The sequence below is a fragment of the Frankliniella occidentalis genome, unplaced genomic scaffold (assembly GCF_000697945.3).
Source record: "Frankliniella occidentalis isolate FOCC.00 unplaced genomic scaffold, Focc_3.1 Scaffold353, whole genome shotgun sequence".
Taxonomy (NCBI): Eukaryota; Metazoa; Arthropoda; class Insecta; order Thysanoptera; family Thripidae; genus Frankliniella; species Frankliniella occidentalis.
This window is the reverse complement of record NW_026267476.1, coordinates 332979-350603: the sequence shown is the minus strand read 5'-3', so window position 1 is coordinate 350603 and position 17625 is coordinate 332979. Positions and strand designations below refer to the sequence as shown.

General features: G+C 37.0%; 4 protein-coding genes across 4 annotated transcripts; 2 read left to right on the top strand and 2 right to left on the bottom strand.

The window, feature by feature from the left end:
• Positions 1 to 31: 31 nt before the first annotated feature.
• On the bottom strand, positions 32 to 2446 carry LOC127748727 (macoilin-1-like). Its single transcript, XM_052274218.1, has 8 exons — positions 2224 to 2446; positions 1538 to 1679; positions 1335 to 1461; positions 1123 to 1252; positions 972 to 1038; positions 704 to 878; positions 406 to 622; positions 32 to 290 (listed from the first exon to the last, which is right to left on the bottom strand). Exons 1-8 carry the CDS (start codon positions 2298 to 2300, stop codon positions 62 to 64), a joined length of 1164 nt encoding a protein of 387 aa, XP_052130178.1. The 5' UTR covers positions 2301 to 2446; the 3' UTR covers positions 32 to 61.
• A 54-nt stretch (positions 2447 to 2500) lies between these two features.
• On the top strand, positions 2501 to 4802 carry LOC113209472 (26S proteasome non-ATPase regulatory subunit 14). Its single transcript, XM_026427005.2, has 6 exons — positions 2501 to 2643; positions 3110 to 3358; positions 3492 to 3708; positions 3782 to 3894; positions 3966 to 4166; positions 4293 to 4802. The coding sequence occupies exons 2-6, from the start codon at positions 3116 to 3118 to the stop codon at positions 4452 to 4454; spliced, it is 936 nt and encodes a 311-aa protein (XP_026282790.1). The 5' UTR covers positions 2501 to 2643; positions 3110 to 3115; the 3' UTR covers positions 4455 to 4802.
• Positions 4803 to 4897: 95 nt separating this feature from the next.
• LOC113209473 (MOB kinase activator 1B) lies at positions 4898 to 8901 on the bottom strand. Its single transcript, XM_026427007.2, has 5 exons — positions 8495 to 8901; positions 7791 to 7957; positions 7439 to 7666; positions 7185 to 7348; positions 4898 to 6836 (listed from the first exon to the last, which is right to left on the bottom strand). Exons 1-5 carry the CDS (start codon positions 8506 to 8508, stop codon positions 6759 to 6761), a joined length of 651 nt encoding a protein of 216 aa, XP_026282792.1. The 5' UTR covers positions 8509 to 8901; the 3' UTR covers positions 4898 to 6758.
• Positions 8899 to 17529, top strand: LOC113209466 (DNA-directed RNA polymerase II subunit RPB1). Its single transcript, XM_026426994.2, has 19 exons — positions 8899 to 9055; positions 9550 to 9682; positions 9884 to 10020; positions 10099 to 10257; positions 10332 to 10494; positions 10573 to 10703; positions 10835 to 10995; positions 11109 to 11330; positions 11421 to 11678; positions 11784 to 11994; positions 12071 to 12161; positions 12248 to 12366; positions 12455 to 12623; positions 12721 to 12890; positions 12981 to 13109; positions 13188 to 13410; positions 13516 to 15229; positions 15317 to 15435; positions 15521 to 17529. Exons 1-19 carry the CDS (start codon positions 8978 to 8980, stop codon positions 16846 to 16848), a joined length of 5715 nt encoding a protein of 1904 aa, XP_026282779.2. The 5' UTR covers positions 8899 to 8977; the 3' UTR covers positions 16849 to 17529.
• The last annotated feature ends 96 nt before the right edge of the window (positions 17530 to 17625 follow it).

Below are 17625 nucleotides of genomic sequence, written 5' to 3'. Positions count from 1 at the left end.
TTTGATATGCTTGTAATATAAGATGGAATGAAAGAAAATTTTAAAAATAACATTCTAAAGGCTAATACCTCTGATAATAGTCATCCCTTGATGAACTATTGCTGGAGCTATCTGATGTGTCTCTGTTCGCTTTATTTCGGCGTTCGCGTTGAGTATTCATAGAATTTTCTCTGACTTGTGAACTGGTCCACCTACTGTTTGTTGATCCATTAGATCCATGGGATTTCAGACTTTGACAGCCTTTAACACTTTTGTCATGCTCTTCATTTTCATCAAAATCATTGACAGATCTTAAAAAAGTTGAATATAAAAAATACACAATTAATAATACACATGATAGATCAAGCAAACTAAGGAGGGCATTCTTGAAAGCCAAATGGTATTTTGAGAAGAATGCACACATACCCAATTCTTTCAATAATTTCGATGTCTCCATTAAGGAGAGACCCATTTGAATGTGAAAATTTGTACGTGCATTTTTCTGCAGCAGTTTCGTTTGTTTGAGGGACTACTTTCTCTTTCTCCTTATCACGTTCCCCCTTTTCTGGATGCTTTTTATGATCTTTCTTAGCTAAGGGAATTGAGTTTGTTATGACTTGATGAGCAACACCATTAGTTTCACCTGGCAACATTTAAACATTTCTGATACTGTCCTTGTATTCAATTAAAAGATTTCCTGGAATTGAAAACTTTATGATAGTACCTTTAACTTTGTCAGGGGTTGACTGAGGTTGACTTTGTTGTTGTTGGTGTTGCTGCTGTTGCTGCTGCAACTGTTGTTGTTGTTGAAGCTGCTGCTGTTGCACCTCTGGGGGTAATGCTTGTCTAAGCAACTGCATATAAAATTCATTCTCTTTTGCTACATCTTTTTGTTTTCTCTGGTGGGTAGAGCAAATTTGAGAATATCACAAAAAGATTTCTAGAACTCTATTGATTTAGGTACAGTATGTTCTTAAAAGTTTGATTCTTACCTGTCTCATTCTGTAACCAATATAACTTTTAAAACCAAATCCTAAAGTTACTACAGGATATCCAATGCTAAATGAAAAAGAGATAACAGTTAAATAAAATCATCTGATACAAACAGTCCAGGAATAAGCAGAGAGAAATTTCAAAAGTTACCAGTGAGCTGCAAAGGGTCTACAAAGATCTAAATGGAATGGCATGTGACGTACATCTCGTAGCCTCACTGCTACTTCCATGTATACAAATACCATCCACAGGATGCAAGTGGGCAAACAAAGACCTTTCTCTGTAAGACAACAAAATTTTTCAAAAATAAAATAAATATTTTTGCTATCTGTTTAAGTTTATTTACTTCCCCACTGTCCTACCTGTGTGCCAAACATACTGCACCCAAACATATGTGCTTGCAGCAAAAAATAACCAATGCACAGGAATGAAAAACAAACAGATCATATCTGATGTTAATGCTATACAGATGAAAAAGACTGAGAAGGCCTGAAAGCAGAAACATATGACAGTTCACAAAACTCAAAACTAATCAAAACAAGAAATGTGAAGTTGTGACACTTACCAGGCCTTGATATTTGAATGAATCGTAAACACTCCGAAGAAGTAAGTAAAATGGCCACAAGTATTCAAATCTGAATTCAAGGAGGAAGTCTGCAAGGAGCACCAGCGCCCATAGCACAAAGAACTTCAAGTACAACAAAGAACTGAAACACATGAACAGCACAAAAAAAAATAATGTAAAAAATACATTTATAGGGGTCAAGAGCATAGTGATCCATAGAAAAATCACTGGACTAAATATAAACAAGAGATATTGAATGAAAGAAGAAATCAGAATTGTTAATATTACAATGAATGAATGACAGTGGTAGTGGTAGATAATAGATCAGAAAACAAGTCTGATAAAAACTGACAAGGGTTAAAATGGACTTCTTTTTAGAGATATATATATATAATGCAGAGGAAAGAGAGACCAGAGAAATAACTGAAATCAAAATAATAAGCTAAGAGTTGGAAAGAAAACAGGATGGGGAGGCACACAAAAAAAACAACACTTAAGACAACAAACAATAGAGATAGGTGGGAGCCACCGATCAAGAATTAACTAGCTTAAAAAATTCGCAAATCCCTCGAAACAAGTGGTTGGTCAGTAAAAGGGTTATTTCAAAGACGCCCAGTCAAGAGAAAGTAAAGGGTGATAGGGTTATATGTCAGCCATTTTGAAACACATATGGAGAAGTGCCTTACCTTCCCCAAATTCCATCCGTTATTTTCGTTTTCTTTAACGGCCTCCGAAGCTTACAGTCGGCATTTCTTCTCTTCATATTCCTTAGAGCTAAACCTACTGTAAAACAGGTACAACTACCAGATCCTTCACCAATATAAAGTGAATTTTACACATCTAATCCAACATTTGTTATTATCTGTCGGAATATTTCAGAGCCTGCTGGATTACCAACACTCAAGACGACATTTTGTGTACCAGGACCACCATTGCCAACCTTCACAATACCAGAAAACCATTCATTCCATCCGGGAGAACTACAGCGTGAGTGAGTGAACAGGGCACAACAGACACCGACACACCGACATTGTTCTTGCACCGACGGTGACAAAGCGGGCTTGAATTCTGTTTTAATTGAAGATAAAGTCAATTTTCACATCAAAGTAAGCCTCTTGTGTGTTTTGAACTGTTCTACCAGTTTTTTTATTAATCGAAAACTTATCACTTTCCTCTTCAATCTTGATTTTGTTCAAGTTTTTAAAGCGACAGACACCTAACCTCTTAACACTCTTGAGTGTCTTTTTTGCATGTCACCGACTCAGTGTCTTACAATTTTGCCTTTATCCGAGAAGAATCGTAATTCACACTCTTTATTACGAAAAGAAAACTCATACTCTTGAATTTTAGTCATTTGGCAATTAGCCTTGTAATTAATAGCACTGTTCATATTACGTCTTATATTATATTGGGGTTGACAGATGACATATTAGCATTTTGTCCAACTTATATGAAATATCAGACAGAGTTTTGGTTTGGTCTCTTTGTTACCATTCTGCTGTTCATTCCAAGTTTTGAATGTTCTCTAAGATTTTCAGTTGTTTTTATTAATTTTTTTTTGTTTTCATTTAGGAAATCATGGATCGCCTTCTCCGGCTAGGTGGGGGAATGCCTGGTTTAAGCCAGCCACCACCTTCTTCTGATGCCCCTGCAGTTGATACTGCTGAGCAAGTTTACATATCTTCCCTGGCATTGCTGAAAATGTTGAAACATGGACGTGCTGGCGTCCCCATGGAAGTGATGGGGTTGATGCTGGGAGAGTTTGTCGACGACTACACAGTTCGAGTTATTGATGTATTTGCAATGCCACAGACAGGAACTGTAAGTTTACTTTTTGTTCAGAATTCATGAACTTAGATTCCTAACTTAACTGATTTTTAATTCATCCACAATACAGATTGAGTGTGTCTTTGAACTCTCTGATTTTATTAACTTTCTAATTTTTACTTAACAGGGTGTTAGTGTTGAAGCTGTTGACCCAGTCTTTCAAGCCAAAATGTTGGATATGTTAAAACAAACTGGTAGGCCAGAAATGGTTGTTGGCTGGTACCACTCTCATCCTGGTTTCGGCTGCTGGCTTTCGGGGGTCGATATCAACACACAGCAAAGCTTTGAGGCACTTTCAGAACGAGCTGTTGCAGTTGTTGTTGACCCCATTCAGAGTGTTAAAGGTGGGTTCAATATGATCATTTTCTCTTCTTTCGTAAGAAAATGTAATCAAACTCAAGTTATCTTTGTTTACAGGCAAGGTTGTGATTGATGCATTCCGGCTCATCAATCCCAACATGATGGTTCTGGGGCAAGAACCTAGACAAACCACATCCAACCTTGGGCATCTACAGAAGCCTTCTGTTCAGGTTTGCTGGAGTTTTAGTTGAAGATACTTGTGTTTTGAAGCGCAATCAATCTATCAATTTTTTTCTCACAGGCTTTAATACATGGCTTGAATCGTCACTATTATTCCATCAGTATTAACTACAGGAAAAATGAACTTGAGCAGAAAATGCTCCTTAATTTACATAAAAAGTCTTGGATGGATGGTCTGACTCTTGCTGATTATGCTGAACACTGCAAACTTAATGAAGATACTGTTTCGAACATGCTTGACCTTGCCAAGAATTACAACAAAGTTAGTAGGCATTATTTGCACGTAAAAAAGTTATTCTTGTTGTTTTCTTCTGTTGTAAGATATTTTATCTTTCAGGCAAATTATTTTTCGTTTAATTGATTCATACATGCATGTAATTTTTTTCAGGCTTTGGAGGATGAAGAAAAAATGACACCTGAACAGCTTGCAATTAAAAATGTAGGAAAACAAGATCCAAAGAGACATTTAGAAGAAAAGGTTGATGTACTTATGGCTGCCAACATTGTTCAATGTCTTGGAGCAATGCTGGATACAGTTGTCTTCAAATAAAATTTGCTAATGTGTTGGGTTGTAAGGCTGGTATTTCCCCTTCTAATGTTTTAACTCTCGTCTCTCTATGACTACTCAACAGCCCTGAACTGTTTCATCTAAAATTTGTTAAAAAAAGAATTTGCCCATAGTGATTTATTTAATGAGCACATAATTGTTACATGTGTCAATTTTGCCACTTTCAACATCTTTTTATATTTTGCAATTTTCCTGTGGTACTAATTTGAAATGGGACTATGTAAGGCGACAAAACTTTTAAACAGGCATTTGTTGGAGGGGTTAGGCATAGTGAAAATAACAGAAAAGGATTTTTCTAGTGTATGTAATAAACCTTGTATTTTGTATCAATGATTCTTTATAAATTCATCATGAAATACCAGTCCATGAAGAGCTTTAAAACATTTCCCACATTTTCAAAATGTTTTGAAGACAGGTAGTACACATCAGAAGAAAGAAGGAATTTATTAAATGGAAATGTTTGCTGACAATTACAATTCAAAATACTCAACAAAGTCTTAGCAGTGCGAAGGTTTCTACAGTTCCTACTACCACTTTGAGTTTGTTAAAAATCACAAGCCAGTTCCAAACCCTTGTCTCACCAACAGGCTTTATCACATTTAAGGTAAGAATATGGTTCCCAAGTCCAATTACTTTTTTTTGTTTTTTTTGTTGTTGTAATTTTCCAAAAGATTTGTCAAAAGTACACAATTTATCAAACAACAGTCTAATGGTATATTCTTGATGAGTCTGCACCTTAAGCCAAAGCAGTGCCCTAAAAAATACTTTCCTACAGTAATTAATGAATTCCTATGCCTACAATCATTGGATTTTAAGAACTGTCAAAAAATAAATTTAAAAAATGAGCACAAATCATAGACTTTGACAAAAGATTTGTGAGAAACTGGCATTTATAGGTGAGAAAGCACATCATTTACTACCTGATCTATTTCTCATAACAAATAACGAATGACATGGAAAAAAAGATAATCAAGAAGCTGTGACAGAAATGCATGGAAAGAGTGATATGCATCTTGAAAATTGCACTACATACATAGACTTAGTTACTTGTGTTTGAGGTGATTGATAGCCTTTTGATTGTTCTAAAACCTCATTATAACCACTTTGTGGTGTGTCAAGCAACCTGAGGGTGCAGAGGACATAGTTCATAGAATACAGAAATAATTTGAAACAAAAATTACTATCAATGTGGGAATTAACAACAAATATGGCATAAGAAATATTGTAACTTGTCCAAAACAAAACCCAAGGAGGGTCTCACTTATTTTGAAAGGCAAAAACAAACAACACCAGTAAAACAAATTTAGGATCCCTGATATACTGACATTATGTATCTCGCAACAGCCTAATTATACAACTATAAATAATAAGACTCATATATGCACATCCAAACACACACCTAGTCATTCAAAGAGAATTAGAATTATACATATTTACAAGGGTATGAGCACATTCTTTTGATTGAATGTTTGCAAGTAACAGTTTACAAAACAAAAGTGCTTCCAGCTAAACAATACATCCCTCTAACTCACACTGTTCCTATGACTTCTTTAGTCACAGTAAGAATTAGAAAGATAATAATAAGTCTAATAGTCGATAAGTTTCTTACTTGGGCATGAAAGCTTTTCTCATAGCTCGTAAGATATAAACTATACAGTTAACAGACAAAAATTACAATATCTTTAACTATCATCTATGAGTTACTGCTTTGGTAGTCAAAATTTAAGAAATGGACATCATAGCAACTCTGAATATTTGAGGCAACATTACAATTATTGCACCAATGTGACTTTAACCCTAAAATTTCATTGCAACAAAATAATAGAAAGTTACTTTATTCATTCTTTGGGTAATAGTGGTAGACAAACATATCATTCTCACATGTTGGTAAATCAACAAAGAATAGTTGCTTTAAGTTGATTATTTAGCCTCACCACAAATATATCTATCAAATTTCAATTCAAAAAACTACGACATCATCCAAAAAACTAGGATGGATTAAGTTTTAGTTTTGTATAAAAAGTTGGTCTTACGCAGTCTTCCTGTATTTACCATGTTCATAAAAAGACATATATTAGAATACAGATTTACAAACTGGCTATAATAAACAAATACAATTGAATCTATCTTTCCAAATCTTTAAGGCAGCACAATTTCTTGGAAACAAAAAGAGGCAGTGCACATCACGGCTAAAACAAGACACATTAAAGCAACCCAATGCAAATCTAACTACATGAGATCAGAATAGCAAGCTCCCATCTGATATCACTTGTCTAAATATGAGTCTCATCGCTCCCCTGCAGTGAATTTTTCACTTAATTCTTGAAGAGGAGCAAGTTCTCTTCTGTCAATAAGATTGAATTCCTACACACACAAACAAACAAACACAATTTGCTTTTAGTAGGGCAGAGAAATAATTAAATTCCAGAAAGAATTGCTGGTCTCTCCCAAGGAGGAATTTGAGCCCTGACTGTCACCATGACATCAAAATGGTCTCTTAACTTGACATTTTTCTTTTTTTCATTTTTCACTTATCCTGATGTCATTGTGACTTGCGGATAAAATATTGAGTCACAATGACATCAGGATGAGTGCAGACAGACGTCAAAATGAGGAACCACTTTGACCACTTAGGAACAGGTAGGGCTCAAATTCCCCCTTTAGCTGATTTCTCTAAAATAATTTGCAGCAGAGAAATAGGATTTGACTTACTTGCACAAAGAAGATAAAGTGTTTGAAAGATGTATTAAGATGGGCCTCTTCCCCTAACTGTACCACTTCTGAGAAATGTTGATGGTACAGATGTGCATAAACCCTGAACAGCCGCTTGAGAATTGTTTTGGCTATTGAAAGAAAATTTTTTGGAAATGGGACACCTGTCATCCAAACACATGCAAAGAGGGTAAATACAAGTCAAATAATATTAAAAGGGGGCACAAGTAAAACTATTAATTAAAATATAATACCTATTTTGGACGGAAAAATAGTTTCATCATCCAACTGGTCTTGAACCCATGTCATAAGATAATCCACATATTTAGGTGCAGAACATTTGATAGGTTTTTTGAAAGTATGTCCATCCGCCCAATGATACTCATACTTGGGCCCGGCTGACATGATAGGGCATACCTCCTCAGTGCAAAACTCAGTGATAGTGCCATAGAGCACATTTATTTGGTTGAAAAAGTCAACAGCTGTAAAAAATGTAAAGATTGTAAAGAATGAAATAATTTAAGAAGTAATCCTGATTTTTTTTCAAGCAGAATGAGGTTTAAATAAGCTGAACTATAGTTTTTTTGTTTAAAAACTGAAACCTACTGTTCACTGCAACCCATTCGTTCAGGTCTTCGCCCTCTGGAAGCAGAACAGCCAGTCGCAAATTTCCTGACCCAAGCGTGGCAGCAGCATATTTCATTAGGTCATACTGATGAGTCCCTTCAGGAATATTTTTCTTTGGTTTAAAAGTTTTAGATGAACGGCCTCCACTGCAAAGAAAAAGCAACAGAAACTTGTTTTAATTAAGCAAACAATTTTTTGAAGAAGCATGCTCGGAAGAAGCAATTGCACCATTTAAAAAGAATGCTTTCAAGTATTATCAATTGTTTCATAAGTAATTTTTTTTAAACCTGTCGAACAGGCCTCGTAAATTGTGAAAATGTAGTGGTAGTAAATGTTTGACTATTGAGGTTGTGACCCCCAAAACAGTAACCACCTCACAAAGATTTGCAACATAAAAGGAACTTAAAGCAAACATTTCCCCCCCAAAAAATGTGTAACAGCAACAAACAACAAATATGACATTGCAATAACTAAACATAGAAAATGCAAAAATTAAGTCAATGAAAATTAATTTTGACTACCTACAGCTAATGATTTTTTTAATAATAAATGTAACTACAACGGAAAGGTAAAAAGCTTCTGACAGGCTGCCACATTTCTCAGGATCACACTATTCCAATTATCATCAGTAGGCTACTTAATGTCTAGCAAAGGTACCTGAGAACGCAGGGAGCAGTACTTACAATAGGAAGCTCATGTCTGAGATGTCTCCAATTTTGAAAATTGTTGATGCTAGGAACAATAGCTGGAATGATACACAATATTCCACTATTCTAGTTTTCTCGGATGTCGGGTTAAATTATTTCTTTTGTTATCAGCATTCACAATACTTCCACATACATTACATTCGCAAACGAACACCACTACACTGACGACGGCTGGGTACTACCTAAATAACAAGTTTTCAGCTCACGATTTCCAACATCTAGATATTGTCAGGGTAATTATTGCGATTCCTGCTATTGAATTTTATTTTCTAAGAGCACCGATAATAGTAACTTTGAATGTGATCAATAATTGTTACGTGAAAAAAAATCAAGAAATCAAGCCAACTTAGGCTGATATTCTCTGCCCGACAGCCTCTTCGGTAGCCGTAAAACCAAACAGGCGCACTACAGGCTGCAGGCGCTGGCTGGCGCTCAGTCCAGTCAGTCGAGTCGCAGAAAATGGCGACGAACGATTCGAAAGCGCCTATACGCTATGTCAAAAGAGTCCAATTCGGTATTCTCTCCCCCGATGAGATCGTAAGTTCATGCATTTTCTGTTACTGTTGAGTTCAGCTTCACATTTGATTATTAGGTAGCGAAAGTTTCGCATTTTTCAGCCGTAAATGCTTGTTGGCCAAGTCGCTGTGGCCTATCAGCCTTGAGTACCTAGATGGTCATCGTATGTTTTTATTATGTTTGTTGTCAGCCCCTAATTCCACCTATACTCTAGTTTTCTTATGTGTTTTCCTTATTGTTTTATTTCAAAACCTTATGAACTTAAAGAAAAATTCAGGGTGTAGCCAACCTAATGTGCCTAACCTATCTTGTTTACACCCTATGGCCCTTGTTAATCCTTCATGTTGAATGTCAAACTAATCCGGCTTTATGCATGTTACAAGCCATTAATCATTATCTCTCATTTGTGTAATTTTTAATCTTAATTTTATTCTCTTTGAGCTTAAACGTATCGTTTTTAACATTTGCTCTGATTTTGTCTGTAAATGATATTTATGAACCCTATTTCTTTCCAGCGACGTATGTCGGTCACTGAGGGAGGGATTAAATATGCCGAAACTATGGAAGGTGGTAGACCAAAATTGGGTGGGCTTATGGATCCAAGACAGGGTGTCATTGATCGTTCTTCCCGATGCCAAACTTGTGCAGGTTGGTTGTTATTATAAGAAAATGTTGTTCTAAAGGTTTCTCTTAATTCATTTACTCTCCTGACTTTTTTCTATCGTTTATCATTTGACAATCCTTAGCATTGTAAATGAATGAATGAATGATAGAATGATAGAATGAATGCATCACCTCTTATATACTTGGGTGTTATCACTAATTTTGAAATGATATTTGTGTTTGCAGGAAACATGACAGAGTGTCCTGGTCATTTTGGGCATATTGACTTGGCAAAACCAGTCTTTCATGTAGGGTTTATTAGCAAAACAATAAAAATATTGAGATGTGTTTGTTTCTACTGTTCAAAGCTCTTAGTTAGTCCTGTAAGTATTGTTTCTTCTATTACACATTGTAACAAAATGTTTTGCTTTTTCTCATTTAAAAATTATCTTATTTATCAGAACAATCCCAAAATTAAAGAAATAGTAATGAAATCCAAAGGTCAGCCAAGGAAACGTTTGACCTTTGTGTATGATTTATGTAAAGGCAAGCATATTTGTGAGGGGGGTGATGAGATGGATATGAACAAAGATAATCCTGATGACCCTGGAAAGGAACAGGTAAGAGTTGTGTACAACTTAATATTATTACTATTTGGTAAGCACTTATAATGAAACCTGTTTGTGTGTTTTAGCAAAGAAAACAAGGTCATGGAGGATGTGGTCGTTACCAGCCTAACTTAAGGAGAGTAGGCTTAGACGTATCTGCTGAGTGGAAACACATCAATGAAGATTCTCAAGAGAAAAAAATTGCCTTGACAGCTGAAAGAGTTTGGGAAATTCTGAAGCACATAACAGGTAAAACTATTATCTTTACTTTGAATCATCTTATGTAGTTCTCTTCCAGTATTAATAAAGGGACTATTTTTGTACCAGATGAGGAGTGTTTCATTCTTGGTATGGATCCCAAGTTTGCAAGGCCTGATTGGATGATAGTGACATGTCTACCAGTTCCACCACTGTGTGTTAGGCCAGCTGTTGTCATGTATGGATCAGCTAGAAATCAGGTCTGTTATGAATTGAGTTTGAAATCTGATCAGAATAATGTTTTTAACTTTTTGATGTTGTTTACTGTTCTTATTAAACAAATATATTTATTGCTATTGCCCTTCTTTTCACTTTCTCTTTCTTCTTTCAGGATGATTTAACACACAAACTATCCGACATTTTAAAGGCGAACAATGAGTTACTTCGTAATGAACAGGCTGGAGCTGCTACACATGTTCTTGCCGAAAATATTAAGATGCTTCAGTTCCATGTAGCAACATTGGTTGACAATGACATGCCAGGCTTACCAAGGTATATATTTATGCACTAATGTAATCTAATCTTAAATAATCCTATCTTGTAACTTTTGATGGAAACACTGTAGAGTAAAATACTTATTGCTACACTTTCTCCTTTTTTAACAGAGCAATGCAGAAAAGTGGGAAACCACTGAAAGCAATCAAAGCCAGACTGAAAGGAAAAGAAGGAAGAATTCGTGGTAATCTTATGGGGAAACGAGTTGATTTTTCTGCTCGAACTGTCATTACCCCTGACCCAAACTTGAGAATTGACCAAGTTGGTGTTCCTCGCTCAATTGCTCAAAACCTGACATTTCCTGAAATTGTTACACCTTTTAACATAGACAAGTATGGCTTTATGTAGATCTTATCATATACTTTATAATACTTATTATAGTTTCACTGCCAATTTATTCTTCACCACCTACCAATTTTCAGAATGCAAGAACTTGTTAGGAGAGGAAACTCACAGTACCCTGGAGCCAAATATATTGTCAGAGACAATGGTGAACGTATTGACTTAAGATTTCATCCTAAAACATCTGATCTCCACTTACAATGTGGCTACAAAGTAGAACGCCATATTAGAGATGGTGATTTGGTTATATTCAACAGACAGCCTACTTTACATAAAATGTCTATGATGGGCCACAGAGTGAAAGTCTTGCCATGGTCTACATTCCGAATGAACCTCAGGTATACTTTCCAAATCATGCCAATCACAAACAAGCCCTGTAAAATGTCTCAGATTGATTTTTTTTAAAGGTGATAGTTATGAAATGTTTAATGTTGTAATTTCAGCTGCACTTCCCCCTACAATGCTGACTTTGATGGTGATGAAATGAATTTACATGTACCCCAGTCCATGGAGACTCGTGCTGAAGTAGAGAATATTCATGTCACTCCCCGTCAGATTATTACTCCCCAGGCTAATCAACCTGTCATGGGTATTGTGCAAGATACGTTAACAGCTGTCCGTAAAATGACCAAACGAGATGTATTTCTTGAAAAGGTATGGTGGGAAATTTCTTTATCTTAGCATCCATCTTTGTACGTACTCCTGCATCATATTATTTGTTGCTGTGCAGGAACAAATGATGACCTTGTTGATGTTTCTACCCATTTGGGATGGAAAAATGCCACAACCTTGTATTCTTAAACCTAAGCCCCTTTGGACAGGTATGTTACAGCAGTAGATTATTAAACATTTTATTTTTACTATCTATTATTTCTAAAATTGGCCATCTCCTGTTATTTCTAAACAGGTAAACAATTGTTTTCCCTTATTATTCCTGGAAATGTTAACTTGATCAGAACACATTCTACTCATCCTGATGAAGAGGATGATGGTCCATATAAATGGATTTCACCTGGTGACACAAAGGTACGATAAAGTGTTTACTTGAGTTAGAATTTTTAAATGTTCTAAATGTAAAGTCAATAAGTAATTGTATTAAATGATTCTTTTAAAGGTAATGGTAGAGCATGGAGAACTTGTAAAAGGCATTCTCTGCAAGAAAACTTTGGGTACTTCACCTGGATCTCTTCTTCACGTGATTTTTTTGGAATTGGGACATGAAGTTTGTGGCCAGTTTTATGGTAATATCCAGACGGTAGTCAATAATTGGCTTCTGTTGGAAGGTATGTTCTTTCCTGTTTTTTTATTTTTTTTATTTTTACCTCTAGAACTTCATTTTTATTTTTTTATTGCAACTAACCCCAATTCATTAAACCTTAGGCCACTCCATTGGTATTGGTGATACAATTGCTGATCGGCAGACATACTCTGAGATTCAGAATGCTATCAAGAAAGCCAAAGCTGATGTCATAGAAGTCATTCAAAAAGCTCATAATATGGAGCTTGAGCCTACACCTGGTAACACACTCAGGCAGACTTTTGAAAATCAGGTACATCAATAAGAAAATCAAATTTCTATCAATCTCTTTCCAGTGAAATTGAAAATTTTTACATTCTTAGTTTACACTTTCTTTTATCAGGTCAACCGTATTCTCAATGATGCTCGTGATAAAACAGGTGGATCAGCAAAGAAATCTTTGACTGAATACAACAATTTAAAAGCTATGGTCGTCTCAGGTTCTAAAGGATCCAACATTAATATCTCACAGGCAAGAAATCTTACAATTATCGGTTTGCTATTTTATGTAGTGCTTATACTTTCTTAATCCTTAAATTTTCTGCTACAGGTTATTGCTTGTGTAGGTCAGCAAAACGTAGAGGGTAAACGAATTCCATTTGGTTTCCGTAAGAGAACTCTACCGCATTTCATCAAAGACGATTATGGTCCTGAATCTAGAGGTTTTGTAGAAAATTCCTATCTTGCTGGTTTGACACCTTCAGAATTCTACTTCCACGCCATGGGAGGTCGAGAGGGTCTCATTGATACTGCCGTCAAAACTGCTGAAACAGGTACCCATTAATCCTTACCTCTCTCATTGTGTTAAAAGATCTACCAAATAATATTTTGCACACATATGCCCTTTAATAAATCTAATCTATTTTTTTATGTTTCAGGTTATATTCAACGTCGTTTGATCAAAGCTATGGAGTCTGTCATGGTGAACTATGATGGAACTGTTCGTAACTCTGTTGGTCAACTTATTCAGTTACGTTATGGAGAGGATGGCTTATGTGGTGAGACTGTAGAGTTCCAATTTCTATCCACCATTAAATTAGCTAACAAAGCATTTGAGCGTAAATTCAAGTTTGACCCTACTAATGAGCGTACTCTCAGAAGAATCTTCAATGAAGATGTCATGAAAGAGTTGATGGGATCTGGTGAAGTTGTTTCTGAATTGGAGAAGGAATGGGAACAGTTGTGTAAGGACCGTGAGTCTCTTCGTCAAATTTTCCCAAGTGGTACCAACAAAGTAGCACTTCCATGTAACCTTCAAAGAATGATTTGGAATGTTCAGAAAATCTTCCACATTAACAAAAGAGCTCCCACTGATCTAAGTCCAATTCGTGTAATTAGGGGTGTTCAAGAGCTTCTTCAGAAGTGTGTAATTGTGGCAGGTGAAGATAGGCTGAGCAAAATGGCTAATGAAAATGCTACACTGTTGTTCCAGTGTCTGGTCAGATCAACACTTTGTACTAAGTGTGTGGGAGAGGAGTTTAGGTTATCTTCGGAAGCCTTTGAATGGTTGATTGGTGAAATTGAGACAAGATTTCAGCAGGCGCAATGTTCACCTGGTGAAATGGTAGGTGCCTTGGCTGCTCAGTCTCTTGGTGAACCTGCCACTCAAATGACATTGAACACTTTCCACTTTGCTGGTGTGTCATCAAAGAACGTAACTCTTGGTGTGCCTAGGCTGAAGGAAATTATCAACATTAGTAAGAAGCCCAAAGCCCCATCTCTAACCGTTTTTCTTTCTGGTGTGGCTGCCAGGGATGCTGAGAAAGCCAAGAATGTTCTTTGTCGGTTGGAACATACCACTCTTCGAAAGGTCACAGCAAATACTGCTATTTATTATGATCCGGATCCTCAAAACACTGTAATTTCTGAAGATCAAGAATTTGTGAATGTTTACTATGAAATGCCTGACTTTGACCCCACAAGGATATCACCGTGGCTTCTTCGTATTGAGCTTGACCGTAAGCGGATGACTGATCAGAAGCTCACTATGGAACAGATTGCTGAAAAGATTAATGCTGGTTTTGGTGAGGATTTGAGTTGTATTTTCAATGATGATAATGCTGAAAAGCTTGTTCTTCGTATTTGTATAATGAATAGTGATGATAGCAAATTCCAAGATGAGGAAGAGCAAGTTGATAAAATGGAAGATGACATGTTCTTGCGGTGTATTGAGGCCAACATGCTCTCTGATATGACTCTTCAGGGCATTGAAGGTATTGGTAAAGTGTACATGCATCTCCCTCAAACAGATTCCAAGAAGAGAATTGTGATAACAGAGACTGGAGAATTCAAGGCAATTGCTGAATGGCTTCTTGAAACTGATGGTACTAGTCTGATGAAGGTTTTAAGTGAGCGGGATGTTGATCCTGTGAGGACATTTTCCAACGACATTTGTGAAATTTTCCTAGTTCTGGGGATTGAAGCTGTTCGAAAATCTGTTGAGAAAGAAATGAATGCCGTGCTTTCTTTCTATGGTCTTTATGTCAACTACCGACACTTGGCTTTGCTTTGTGATGTCATGACAGCCAAAGGTCATCTTATGGCTATTACCCGTCATGGTATCAACAGACAAGACACTGGAGCTCTTATGAGGTACAAATAATATTTCATCATTCTGTTCCACTTCTTGTACTTGTGTGAAGATCTTCTTCCATTCCTATGTTATTATTTTGTTTTTAGGTGCTCCTTTGAAGAAACTGTTGATGTGCTTATGGATGCTGCTTCTCATGCTGAAGTAGATCCTATGAGAGGTGTGTCAGAAAATATAATTATGGGCCAGTTGCCGCGCATGGGCACAGGTAAGTTGAATGCTATGGTGCACTACCCTTACGCAGTTCATATGTCATTGTCATTTTGAAAATTATATTATCTGTGTACATACAGGTTGTTTTGATCTTCTGTTGGATGCGGAGAAATGCAAATATGGTATTGAAATTCCTATGAACATTGGCGTTGGGATGGGTATGGGAGGAGGAATGCTGTTTGGATCTGCAGCTTCACCATCTAGTCCCCAAATGACACCATGGAATCAAGCTGGAACTCCCATGTATGGAAGTGTTTGGTCGCCTCACATTGACAGCGGTATGACGCCAGCTGGAATTGCATTCTCTCCATCGGCATCTAGTGATGCTAGTGGCCTTTCTCCAGCCTATGCTTGGAGCCCAACTCCAGGCTCACCTGGCTCTCCAGGTCCTTCGATGAGTCCTTATATTCCAGCCAGTCCAGGTGGGGCTAGGTCTCCCAGCTATTCTCCATCTAGCCCGGCTTATGCCCCTACCTCTCCCAGTATGGCAGCTTCACCTAACTACAGCCCCACTTCTCCCTCCTATTCACCTACATCTCCTAATTACAGCCCAACTTCACCAAGCTACTCTCCCACAAGTCCAAGCTATAGTCCCACTAGTCCTAGCTACAGTCCTACAAGTCCTAGTTACAGTCCTACAAGCCCTTCATATTCTCCAACCAGCCCATCCTATTCTCCAACCAGCCCATCCTATTCTCCAACAAGCCCTTCATATTCTCCCACAAGTCCCTCATATTCTCCAACAAGTCCATCTTATTCACCAACCAGCCCTAGCTATAGCCCTACAAGTCCTTCCTATTCACCAACGAGTCCATCATATTCTCCAACCAGCCCAAGTTACAGTCCAACAAGTCCATCTTATTCGCCAAGCTCGCCAAATTATACCCCAGCCTCTCCATCCTACTCCCCAACATCACCATCCTACTCCCCAAGTTCACCCCACTACTCCCCTGCCAGTCCAAGCTACTGTCCTTCTTCACCCAAATATTCACCCACCTCACCCTCTTACTCTCCAACCTCACCAAGCTTCCCAAGCTCCTCACCGCAGTACACACCAGCTTCACCTCAGTATTCACCTACATCACCAACATATTCTCCTACCTCTCCATCCTATTCACCAACATCACCCTCATATTCTCCAAGTTCTCCTCAGCACACACCGTCCGGCGGTATCCATTACTCCCCGACGTCCCCGAAATATTCTCCAACTTCTCCCACCTATTCCCCAACCTCTCCTCAGTACTCTCCATCAAGCTCAAAATACTCTCCAACATCACCTACTTACACTCCTACTTCACCGAACTATTCGCCTACTTCACCCACTTTCTCTCCCACTGTACCAGGTTATTCGCCAACTTCACCCACTTACTCTCCTTCTTCCCCCAATTATGAACCAGAATCTGACTGAAGTGTTTAAAGATGAAGTGAAGCATTTATTTTGTGCATGTTCTCTCAGAAATTATTCATCAATTTATTTTGTTGATGATGTTGGTCCTGAATGTATAAAACTTGTCGTTAGTGAAAAATTCTCTTATTTAAAATGTAGATATTAGTTAAATTGGTGTGTATAAAATGAGAATATCATATTTTAAAATTACCATTAGTTACCATGTGACAAAGAAGTAAAACAGTTTTGTTAAGGGGTCTGTTACTGTCTAAAGCCCTCTCATAGACTGTTGAATCGTTGTTTCCCCTAAACAATAAGAAATTCACCTTTTTATTTTTAGATTCCTTTTTGTTGTCTTTCATATATTGACATATTTATGGGCTTGGACTTTACTACTGTACTTGTTTTGCTATTTTGGAACACAAACACATTTTTTTTTGCTATGTTGAAACCAATTTTGGTGTACAGGAATAAATGTAAGACTGCTGGAAAGTTGTTTTTTTCCCCCCCTTTTTTTTTACAAAGAATACTACCCAGTGTAGACAATTGGAAAGCTCGGCCTTAACATTGTTCTTGGAATGATGGGCCTTTTTATTTCCTATGAATGGACGGTTTTTGTTGCATGGTATTTTTCATTAAGTGTCTTATTTGTTATTTGCCACTTGTACATTGACTTGTTTAATAAAAAATATATAAAATCCATTTTTTCCCAGATGTAATAATTTTTTTAATAACCCTGCTTCTCAATTTGCAAATATCTTCAAAATCTCCAATGACTAGTTGCTAGCAGCACTGGCT